Source organism: Nannospalax galili, unplaced genomic scaffold, assembly GCF_000622305.1.
Source record: "Nannospalax galili isolate Female #2095 unplaced genomic scaffold, S.galili_v1.0 scaffold352, whole genome shotgun sequence".
Classification (NCBI taxonomy): Eukaryota; Metazoa; Chordata; class Mammalia; order Rodentia; family Spalacidae; genus Nannospalax; species Nannospalax galili.
This window is the reverse complement of record NW_008332592.1, coordinates 269,868-282,256: the sequence shown is the minus strand read 5'-3', so window position 1 is coordinate 282,256 and position 12,389 is coordinate 269,868. Positions and strand designations below refer to the sequence as shown.

The window sequence follows — 12,389 nt, the reverse complement described above, 5'->3', positions numbered from 1 at the left end:
CTCCTCCCTCCTCCTCCTTCCCCTACCCCTCCTCCCTTTCCTCCTCCTCCTCCTCCTCCTCCTCCTTTCCCCTTCTTTGTTTTTCAGTTGCTTATATTTTTGTTTGAGTCTCATGTAGTCGGGCTAGCCTTGAACTTTTAATCACCCTAATTCCACCTTCCAAGTTCTGGGATTACAGGTGTGTGCCACCAGGCATGGCTACCTCCCCCTCCCTTCTTTATACTCTGGCATCCTGGTGTCAGCTGTGTGTCACTCATCTGCTGGATAACAGTTACACAGTACAGAAAGCTCTTAAGGATGGGGACATCACAGCACTCAGTGAGGTGTTCATTTTATATGACATTTTAAAATCCCAGTGACTGGTAGACTACCTTCTCGACTTCAAGGGAGTTTATGGACTCCAGAAAGTTCAGCTACAATTCTGCCTAAGGTAGTTGTCTTTTCTAGTGGAAAGGATGTGAAGACCGGCACAGAGCCTCTGCCCTGAACAGTCTCATTGTGAAATGAAGGTCTGCAAAGCAATGCTGCACAATGTAGGCTCTAATAAGAATGGCTCCTAATTCTGTGCATCTCACACTGTGTGAGCTGTACCGGGTCAGGGAGCTCAGTGCGCACAGGCTCCGGTGGAGCGTGGGTTCCCACAGGTGAAACTTGGTGCTTTTCAGTTTAGTGGGGAATTTAAGGATGAAGCTCTATAGGGGTTGTGTTCTGTTGAGGGAGGTCAGGGTGCCTCTTGACACCCTAGGCACCCAGAACTAAAGAAGCCAGAGTGCATCTTAATTAAAGACTCCACCTGCAAGGGTGATGCCAACTATTGGCAAGGGGCTGGTCTCAGAGAGGTAGTCTGTGCGCTGGGACAGACCTGGAACTGGGCTGTGAGCTCTTGTGCTGAAAGGTAGGCCCTTACCAAAGCAGGCTGGCTCCTTTGCTACTCTGATTTTCTTGTTTACCAACATGACTGGTGGTTGTGAGTTCTGCAATCATGGTGGCCAGTCTTCTTTCTTTCTGTGCAGCAGTGATTGGCGCTTTCTTTATTCTGTATCTTTGTGTGGCTATGAAAGCAAGTCCTTCTCAGGATTTTCTTCCTCTTGAAGATCTCCTTTATCTGTGTTACTTACTCTCACGCAATCCTGGGCTTCTGTATGTCAGTCCAACACTCCACCTTCTTGTCAGCATATGCCTGGAGCACCGAGTTTGCCTGTAAAGTGCACTGGGAAGCGGCACGGGGGTGTCTGGTCTCTGACATACAAGGATTGCCCAGCTGCTCCTGTAGTGGAGATGCCAGTGGGCACCTGGATCTGCTTGCCACATCTTGCAAACTGCCAAGATTTGATTCGCTCAACAGTTGGTGCTCATGGGAAATGAGGGCCAGAACCTTCCTTTAAATTTTTATTTATTTATTTTTATTTTATGTGTGTGAGTCTTTTGCCTGTATGCATGTAACTGCACCTGTGTTGTGCAATGCCTAAGGAGGGCCTCGGATCCTTGGAACTGGAATTAGGGATGGTTGTTAGCCACCATGTGGGTGCTGGGAATTGAATCCAGGTCCTCTACTAGAGCAGCCAGTGCTCTTAACTGCTGAGTCATCTCTCCAGCCCTTCCTTTTTCAAAAATTATTTTATTTATTATTTTTATTTTGTGTATGTGTGACTGTATTGCCTACATGTATATAAGTGCACCAGTGTTGTGCAATGCCCAGGGAAGTCAGAAGTGAGCAGGGTGTCGGATTTCCTTGAAACTGGACTTACAGATGGTTGTTAGCCACCGTGTGGGTACTGGGAACTGAACCTGGGTCCTCTGCTAGAGCACCCAGTGCTCTTAAGCGCTGAGCCATCTCATCTGTCCAGCCTGTACCAGAACCTTTTAACTCATGTGCTAAGTTGAGTACTCCAAGAAGGAAGTGCAGGAAGAGATTGGTTATTTTTAAAAATTTGCTGTAGGAAGCTTCTTTGACGGAAAATGGGAGGGAGGATAAGGACACTGGAACAGATGTCTGCCCTTGATGTTGCCCCGAGATTTATGGAGAGAGGAAAGGAAGAGGGGTTGGGCAGGAGATCTTTAGGCTCCAGTGCAAAGTTTTCGGGTGATTGTGGCCATGGTTGTCCTTCAGAGGGGTCCCCAGCATCTTGCCTCAGTATCTCTGTTGGGCTCAGGCATTGGCTAAGAAGGGTGTGGGGAGCCTCAGTGTGAATGTGCTGATGGATCCCAGGGCACAGAAGCCAAGGTTGTTGGTCTCCAGCACTCCTCACAGTGGGAGGCCCACCTATCGCTGCAATTTCACGACTAGTACATCCTGTCACTTCTGGCTGCAAACTGTATGCCTCCTCGATTTACTTCAGGGCACTGCTTCTTGAAATCTGGGTCCCACCATGGTGCAGGAACAGGCAGGGCCATTGAGTTTTGAGGACTTGTGTGAATTTAACCACACTACCAGGCATCTGTTGTTATAAGGACTTGCTTTCTCTACTCAGGAATTTACTATGAACAGACACCTCCACATTTACTTCTTTTTTTAAAAATGTATTTATGAATTTATTTATTTTATTTTTATTTTGCATGTGTGAGTGTTTTGTCTGCATGTATGTAAGTGCACCCATGCTGTACAATGCCCTCAGAGGCCAGAGGAGGACATGGGATCCCCTAGGACTGGAGTTATGGGTGGTTGTTAACCACCATGTGGGTACTGGGAACTGAACGTGGGTCCTCTGCAAGAGCAGCCAGTGCTCTTAACCTTTGAGCCATCTCTCCAGTTCCCATGTTTACTTATTGTTATCTCATTGACAACTTTTTAAAAAATGTAGCTTAATTAGGGGGAGTTTCAAAAGCCACTAATATAGGTTCTTTCCATTGAGGTCCCACAGATAATGCTTGTGCTCCCGTTTATTTTGTATTCCACTTGAATAGAAAGAGCAGTAACAAGACCATTCGTGGACCTGTTGAAACTGAAATGAATTGACAGAGTGATTTTCCTCCACCACCTGAACATCTTGCAGTAGGGATGAGGTATCCTCTGCCTCACTCCTGAGTGGTTTTATTGTAAGCATTTAATACTGTGCATAGAAGGTTCCTACTGTTCTGTGACAGACCACATATCCAGGAAAGGTCACTGTGCTAGTCAGATTTGCACTGCTATGATCAAGTGTCTGAGAAAACAGTTTGTGAGAGGAAGAGTTCATTTGGGTTCATTGTTTCAGAGGTTTCCGTTCATGGTTACTTGGCTCCATGAGCATTGGCCTATGTTGGGGCAGAGCACTGTGGCAGTGAGGGTGTAGTGTGGTAGAGCTGCTTGCTTCACGGCAGAAACAGAGTGACAGGAAGGGGCTGGGACAAGGCATGTTTTGGCACTTGTCCCCAGTGAACTACTTCCTCCAATGAGGTCACATGTTCTACTTTCAACTGTCTTCAAATAACGCCATCACAATGTGAATCTACCATCATGTCAGATTCCCTCATGCCTCAATAAGTGTGTCTGACAGCTGGGCACCAACCCTTTAATATATGAACCCTTGTGGGGGGACACTTTATATCTAGTATATAACACTTAAGTATCTGTTCTTGTACATGGAGATTATATGCAATCTTTCTTTCACAGAAGCCTGGGCAAAACTGAACCAAGAACAAGTAAGATAAAATTGTTCCCAAAAGAAATTTGTTGATTTAGGTTACTCTCCTCCTAAAATCTCTTGCTAGCTCTCCTTTTCACTGAACTGCAACCCCAAACCTCTTACATATGACCGGAACCATATGGTCTACTAGAGAGTCTCTGTCTCCCTCTCACCTGTTCTCCTGTATCACCAGTGACTTCCTAAAATTTCCAGATCTCTGAAGTCCCTTTTTTATATGTTGTATTAATTAGGTTATCACTAGATATTGTGAACACAGTGTCACAGTGATTCTATACAACAGAAGTTCACTTCTCACTGCTAGCTGCTCAATGCCAATGCTCTTGGCTGGCAGAAGGCTTCCCTCTCCCTCTTCCTGTTTTCTCTGGAACCCAGGCTCCTTCTGACCAGGGACTCTGTCTATCTTTAGAGCCTTTGATTTGCCCCCATTCAGCTGAGAGACAGGGAAAGAAGAAAATGTACTTGATTCTTGAGTGCTGCAGCTCAGCAGTGACATACGCAGCTGTACTGGTGGAGAGCACTTAACTCTGGACACACTTTCCACCCACTGTGATCTCCCGCTTCTGCCCACATCTATAGCCTAGATCTGGCTCATTCTTTGGATCCGCTCACAGCGAGTCTCATGAGAACTCTAAAGATTCCTCTCAGGCTTTGCATGATTCAGTCTCATGGTGCTTCCAGCTGTCAAAGTATACAGCATGCTGTGGTAGAATTGTCTGACTTTGAGTCTTCAGCTTGACTTACACAAATCAAGCTCCTATAGGACTGGAACTATAATTTGATCTTAGATCTATAGATGTCTGGAACAAAATATATAACCCAAAGTATCTCATTAGAGAAAGGAAATATTGAGTAGGGCATGATGATACACACCTGTGATCTCAGCATTTTAGAGGCAGGAAGATAGGAGTTTAAGGCCATCCTTGGCTACACAGTGAGTTTGAAGCTAGCTTAGGCTACATGAGACTCTGTCTCAAAACACAAAAATGAAACAAAAACCTGAAAAGTTATTAGACTATTGGATTCATAAGAGAGAAGTAAAAACCTTCAAAAATTGAAGTTTAAAGAGAAAAATATATTATTTTTCCCAAAACACATGCGTCAATCTAAAATTTAAATCGAGGGCTGCTTTAGGTCTCTGAAGCTTTCCTATTTTTGTTAATAAATCCATACTCAAAAAGTTCATAGTTATATTACTACCATGAACATCCTAATAGATTTTAGAAGCTTACAAATCAAGGATTGACCCATGGGCTCAACTCCTCATGTAAAGGAATGTTGAACAATTAGAATGAGTATGGGTAAGCAGAAATTTAACTGGAAATTATTTGAAAAGTTAGAGAATGTACTGTGTTGCCTAGTAAGAAGTCTAGAATTCAGGTGGCGGGAGAGAGGCTGGTTGATCCAGTGGCCTGGTGTCATCATTCAGGAGCTCAAGTTTGTGTCTTAGAACTTGTTTTGGACAACATCTCCTCCTGGTCCCAGATATCTGCCAATAAAAATGAAGAAAATATTGCTTTGCCCATGCACTCAGGGAGGGGACAAGAGCACCTCCCCTACCCACACTTCCTTTCAGTGTGAAAAGGCAAGTTTAAGAATGTGTTGATACCACAGCAGAGGCCCTGCCAAGGGACTCTCCAGACTAGCAGGTTATTCTGTGCTGATTACAGAGCAATGGTTCTCTTGAGGTCCCTGAATGGATGGAAGAGGAGGGTATCTCCTCTCCAGAATGGGGAGAATCATATTCATACGCTGAGTCCTCAGGCAATAGTGCCCAGGACACGCTCTAACAATGCCTTCTACTGAGTTGGTATCTGCAAGTAAACAACTTCTAAACCAAATGATAACCCACCCTTTCCCTTGCTAATTCTAAATGTTCCTAATCATATATTTAAATTCACCCAATAGTGCACACTTGACATTGCCTTCCTCCAGTACAATGATTTATTCTTTATTTTAGGCCTCATAATGGGATTAATTTTACGGTATGCTACAGCACCAACTGACGTTGATAGTGGAACTGTCTACGATTGTGGGAAATTATCCTTCAGTCCGTCCACACTGCTGGTCAACATCACTGACCAAGTTTATGAATATAAGTACAAGAGAGAAGTCAGTCAGCACAACATCAGTCCTCACCAAGGCAACGCTATACTTGAAAAGGTAAGGTCCTGACGGTTCGTGCAGTGTTGTTTTCCATAATTAATGGCATCATCTATAAGCTTCTATGCAGAGTATGTATGTGTGTGCACACATATCCTTTTCAGCACCACAATACTGGGGCATTTCGTGGGGTATGGGGTCAATACCTTGAATTATGCTCTTTTAAACCCAGTTGTCAGTATTTTTTCATAAAATTTCAGAAAGGATTTTAATATAATTCCTTTGTAAGCTACAACTGCATTATTTTTTGAAGATAAAAACTTTCAGCCATTTGCCTGTCTTGAGACTTACACCAGACTTCACATAACCAACCTTCTACCCTAAACACTTAGGGTAGGTGAGTCAGGTCCTGTATCATCTTTGGGATAGTGATTCTCATTAACTGAAGTGTGTGCTAGGAGCCAGAATCTCACAGGATTACTTCAGATCCTTTTGGGTCAGTTTGAGAACTCCATGATGTGATGGAAGTGCACTTGATCACATTTATCCCATGTAGACGTACTTTTCCCTTACACGTTTTCCCTTACTTTGAGAGGTTTGGGGCAGCAGAAAAGGTACTTGTCCTATTTTTTCAGTCAAGATGAATGATTTATAGTTATTTTTAACATTATCTTCCATTTGTGTATTTCTAGATTAAATCAGAATCTGTTAGGACTCAGGAAATCCAAATTATAGCATTAAGCCAAATCAGACTTAGCTAGGAAAATGAATTTGAGCTAAGAACAAGCAAACTAAATAATATATTTCTGAAACAAATGGGAGCAACTTCTGAGTTTTGTGATTTGAAGGCTCTCTTCCATGTGATTCTCTTTATTCACAGGAATAATAGAAAATTCTAATCCCAAATAATTTTACATAACCTTGTTGACAACATAGGATAATAATTAAAACATGTTTTCTGACACTATGAGGGTTCTTCCTCAGGGAGGAGGCTTCCAGGTCAGTTCCAACTTGATTGTAAGTCCTGTGTCTAAAGTGTGTGGTATATTCAGCAAGAAGGTCTTGCCTTCAAGTTCTACAAGGCAACCAAGAACAATTTAATTATTTTTTAAACAAAGATTTTATTTATTTATTTATTTATTTATTTATATTTTGAGACAGGGTCTCACTGTATAGCCTAGTCTAACTTAGAACTCTCTATATATCTCAGGCTAGCCTTGAATTCACAATTTTCCCACCTCAGTCTCAGAAGTGTTGGGCCTATAAGCACGAACTGTCACATCTGGTCAGCTCTCCCTTTGATTGGTACCTGGATATAAATTATTTCTCCCCTCATGCTCCCTCCTAGTTTTTCTGTGTTTTTTCACAGCAGTACTGCTCCAGCATGGTGATTCTCCAAGGGTGCTGTAATTACCCTTGTTGCCGTAGCAACTTTGATCTCTTACAGGACTGCTCATAAAAACCTGGACAAGAATCTTGATATTGCGTTATTGATATATCAATTGCTTTATCAGCAGCCAGAAATCAAGTGTTTGCTTTAGAAAAATTAAAGTACAAGATGAAAATGCCTAAGAAGTTGGAGTTCTTGGTTTCTGTCAGTGGGCAGTTTATGAAGTATGCTTCTAGAATATTTTCTTGACCTTGAGTAGCTCAAATATATTCAGCATAAACTTCTAAGTCACGAAACTTTTAGTTGAAATCAGCATTTGGTGCTTCAAGAACCCAGGGTTGGTATCAGGGGACTCAGCGCCTAGGGCAAGCGCTCCCTTCTCTGCTGGTGGAAAGCAGTATATTTTCCTGGATCTCTTGCTGGGTTGGATGATGTCAAGGGGAGTTACTCTTGTTTTTAAATGGCTGGATCATACTTCCTTGTTATTTATGCAACAACAGTGATAGAACCCACTAGGCCTATAGAAATGCTCAACTGCTAGCCTGGCTTCATTTTTGGGATTCTCTACTGCATGCAGAGATTCTCTACTATGTCAGTCAGCCAATTAATTTCTGTTACATGAAAAAAGACTTCAGAAATAGGGTTCATTCATGGAAGGCTTATAAGGCAGCAACACATGTCACATGGTAGGTCATTAAGTTCATTTAAATCTGTAATCTCCAACTTTCTTCTTAAACTTTATTTTTATTTACTTTTAAAGCTTTATTTATTTTTATTTTATGTGTACAAGTGTTTGCCTGCATGTATGTATGTACCCCACATGTGTATCTGATGCCAGGGGAGGCCAGAAGAGGATGCTGGATCCCCCTGGAGCTTATAGAGTTATAGATTGTTGTATGCCACCATGTAGGTTCTGAGATCCAAATCGAGGTCCTCTGCAAGAACAGCAAGTGCTTTGACTGTAGAGCCATCTCTCTAGTACCTAAACTTTATTTTTAAATGCTATATAAAAACAGTGACAGGAATGCCATGGGAGTAATAAACCGCTTTCTGATTGGCTTTAAGGCTCACTCCACAAGGTGAAAGGCATATCAGGCATGATTACTGGGGCCAACGACTTGAGGCTAGCCAGTCACAGGCCCTCAGGGAGGACCTGTCACTAAAGCAGAGACTCACAACTGATCAACATTCAGAGAATAAGAGACTATAGAATACCCAGCTCTAAACGGGGCACCTGTATCACACCCTTTCTCCCAAGGCTCAGGAAGCGTGATGGAAAAGGAAGCAGAAAGCCTGAAGAGCCATTGGTGGTGGATGACCATGAGGAAACTGTTTTCCAGACACAGTAGGGTAGGCACACATATTAATTCACAGAGCTCATGGAAGCATGACATGCACAAGACCTGTGTAAACAAAATCCTCCCATGAAGAAAGGAGAATGTCCTAGAATGTATTTTATCATATTTAAACTTACTCCCCCATCTCTTCCCAGATCTACCCCTACTTCTCTACCCACCCAACTGCCTGTCCTCTTTTTTTCTTAAGTCCATCAAGTCCATTTTGTGTTGCCCAAATACTTTTGGGTATGGGTCCATCCCCTGGAATGTGGTCAATCTATTTGGCATCATACCCTTGAAATCTGACTTCCCCTCTCCCAGAATCTATCAGTTTCCAATAGTTTCTCAGCTAAAGGTGGGACATCATGTTGACCTCCCCTAGCCGTGCTGGGATTTTTATCTGGCTTGATCTTGCCCAAGACTTGTGGATGCTGTTACAACTGCTGTGGATTCATATGTGCAACTACCCTTTTGTGCCTGGAAAAAACTGTTACCTTGCAGTCATTCACAGCCTTTGATTCTTGCAATCTTTCTGACCTTCCTTCTATAATGATCCCAGAGCCTTGGGGTGAGGGGTGTGATGTAGATTTCCCATTTAGAGCTGAGCACTCAATAGTCTCTTATTTCTCTGTATGTGGACTATCTACTACGGAAAGAAGCTTCTCTGATGAAGGCTGAAAGATATACTAATCTATGGGCATAATGATAAGTCATTATGAGTAAGTTAAATACTATGTCCATTTAGCAGAATAATAATAGTGAGTTCTCCCCTAGGGCCCATGACCTGGCTAGCCACAGGTTCTTGACCCTGATAACAGTCATAGGTATGGGTTCCATCTTATGGAACAGGCCTTAATTCCAATGAGAATGTGGCTGGTTGCTGCCATAGCTCATGCCACTATTGCACCAATGAGCATATCTTGTCAGGCCAGTTATTATTGTAGCTTGCAGGGTTCACAGCTGGGTAAGATTTATTATTACATTTATGATTATTTTTCTCCTCTGGTAGCATGCATAGCACCTTCCAGCCCTATGAAAGCTAGCCAGTAGGGATGAAGTTTCTAGGTTGGTATCAGCTTCATTTTTCCATGTTCTGTGACTGTTCCATGTGTGTTCAGCAATAAGGTTTTAACTGTCATGATTTATAGGATAACTAAGAACAATGACAATAGCCAGTAATGTTTGTGGGTTCATGGAACCTGACTGGCAAAACAGGTAACCCATTCCTGGCACTGGTTTTATTTACTATTTCTTTCTTTTTTCTCTCTCTTTTGATCTTCTTTTTTTTTTTGGTCTTTCTGAGACAGGGTCTCCCTGTAGCCCCAGCTGTCCTGGAACTCACTATGTAGACCAGGCTGGCCTCAAACTCACAAAGATCTACCTGCCTCTGCCTCCCAAGTGCTGGGATTAAAGGTGTGCGCCACCACACCCGGCTCTTCTGGTCTTTTTGAGACAGGGTCTCTCTGTAGCCCCAGCTGGCCTGTAACTCATTATGTAGATCAGGCTGGCCTTGAACTCACAGAGATCCACCTACTTCTGCCTCTGGAGTGCTGGGATTAAAGGCATGCACCACTAAGCCAGGCTATTATTTGTTTATGGTAGAAACAACCACAATCCTTTTCCTAGTTTTTTAAACCATACAGTAAGCACATTACTATTATTTGTAATTTCCCTACTATTCAATAGCATACCAGAAATTCTTGATCCTAACTGACTTAGCGCCAGTGATAGTTAATGTTAATTGTCAATTTGACAGAATCTGGAATCACCTAGGAGACATGCCTCCAGGCACTCCTGTGAGGAATGATTTGGCATCTTCACACCTCTGAGGGATTATGTTGATTAGGTTAATTGAGGTGGAAGATCCATCCTAAAAGTGGGAGGCACCATTCCTGAGCTTGGGGCCTGACTGCATAAAAAAGGGGAAAGGGAGCTGAGCACACATGCCATCTGCTTCCCGTCTGTGGATACAATGTAACCAGCTGCCTCAAGTTCCTGCTGCCTTAACTTCCCACCGTGATGGACTGTGCCCTCGAACTGTGAGCCAAAACAACGCTTTCCTCTTTTATACTACTTTTATCAAGGTATTTTATCATAGCAGCAGGAAGAGAAACTCTCCATTGATCAACCTCTCCCTGTCCCTCTCTATCCTCTACTCTCTGCAGCCTTTCTACTTGCACTTCTATGAAATCAACTCTTACTCATAAGATGGAGAGATGAAGGCCTGTCTTATAGGACTGTTGAAGTTTAGATGAGAGGGTACAGAGAGAACACCTGGCTGATGCGATGCTTTACATCACACTGTTCTCCCTGCCCTCCTCTTGCTACCTCTGCTGTTATCAGCATAGTGCCAACACCTCTGCCACCCCCTGCCTCCAACAGTGATGCTGCTATGGCTTGCTGCCCGTGTTTGGATGCTCACCATGTGTCAGGGTTAGTAAAATGTGTGCCTGTTTTATCCGTTTATTCCACATCAATTTGGAGAAAAAAGACTACAGTGCTTATAGTCAGTAGATAGTAAACTTTGCCAGGACAGGGACTGCATTAGTTACTTTTCTGTTGCTGTGATAGAAACACTGACCAAAGCAATTGATAGAAGGAAGAGTTTATTTGGGCTTATGGTTCCAAAAGGGGCAAGAGGTATGTTGACAGAGGTGGCTGGAGGAGGAGCAGAAGCTAGGCTCTACATCTTCAAACAGGTACAGGAAGTAAGAGAGCAACTGGAGGTCCTGCAAGGCTTAAGAACTCTCTGAGCCCACCCCCAGTGATGTGCTTCCTTCAGAATAACCACACCTTTAAGACCTCCCAAAAACAGCGCCACCATCTGGGGACAAAATGTCCAAATACTTGGCGCTTATGAGGGACATTTTCATTCAAACCACCACAGGGACCAATGTGTCCTTAAAGCATGGTGCCTCATGCTAAATAAATATTTGGTGAATCTGAGAGCTTGGTAGTGCATATACATGAGAAGAAATATACAATGTTTGAAAATTATTATCTTGAATTTGGTAGAGTTGTACTGTCCCAGATGCTTACTGTTTAAAGAACATCAAAATTCTTCTCTAGTTGTTCATAGACAAAAAATAAAATCAGTGTCCATGGAGATCACACAATGGGCCCAGACTCCCAATGCTGGTGGAAAGAGGCGAAACACTTGGTCACACTCACAGCACTTGACCTTGAGCCCTGAAAAGTGTCTCATCCTCACAGTATTAGACAGACTTGCCAAAAGGCCCCAAGAGGCTGAGAGAATTTTAGTTTGACAGGCCAAAGTAGATTGCCAGAGCTGGGAAGAGTTCAGGAACGATTCTGCACAGTGAGGCCACAGAAGCCAGCTAAGGGTGTTACTGGGTCTCCTTCCTTCATGCATGTATTAAAGTGAGTTATGTCTGCAAGTCAGGATTTGACAGTGAGTCTAGTTTTACTCCTAGGAGAATGGAGTTTTAGGCTTGGATGAAATTCCTGACTTCAGGATTTGGAGAGATTAGGAGGGATTCCTATGCTGTACTGGTACCTCTTGGAAGCTTTTATAAGAGCATGCGTATTTCTGGGGTGGTTGGCACTGGGAGTGCTTGGAGACAGAGCACAACGTGAAAGCTTCATGTGGGAAAGTAAAAAAGTGGGAGATTGAAGAGCTGTTGGCATTTACATAAGCAGCAATGTGCTTTGCTTTTCTGCCACGTGTAAACATGAAAAGTTCAGGAAATACCATATGCTAAACTTGTTCTGTTCATGCTCAGCACAGGTAAAAATGTATGACAGAAAAAGAATATTTTCACTTAGGGACTAATGAAAACAGTATTCCACATGTTATGAGCAGTTACTCACACAAAGCAACCCAGCCGCTGTCTCATGTTGCTCCAGTGAATTTTTCAGTACTATTTGGCAAGTTATTCTGTGGCTCCAAGGCATTCTTAATTAATTTTAACTCAT

The 12,389-nt window shown here is 42.9% G+C and overlaps 1 protein-coding gene across 1 annotated transcript in view; it reads left to right on the top strand.

Moving 5' to 3' along the window:
* Slc9a9 (solute carrier family 9 member A9) overlaps positions 1–12,389 on the top strand; it is a 284,233-nt gene that overhangs the window by 10,920 nt on the left and 260,924 nt on the right. The window contains exon 2 of the mRNA XM_008827516.3: positions 5,584–5,786. Coding sequence (XP_008825738.3) covers positions 5,584–5,786 — 203 coding nt within the window. The remainder of the gene's footprint in view (positions 1–5,583; positions 5,787–12,389) is intronic.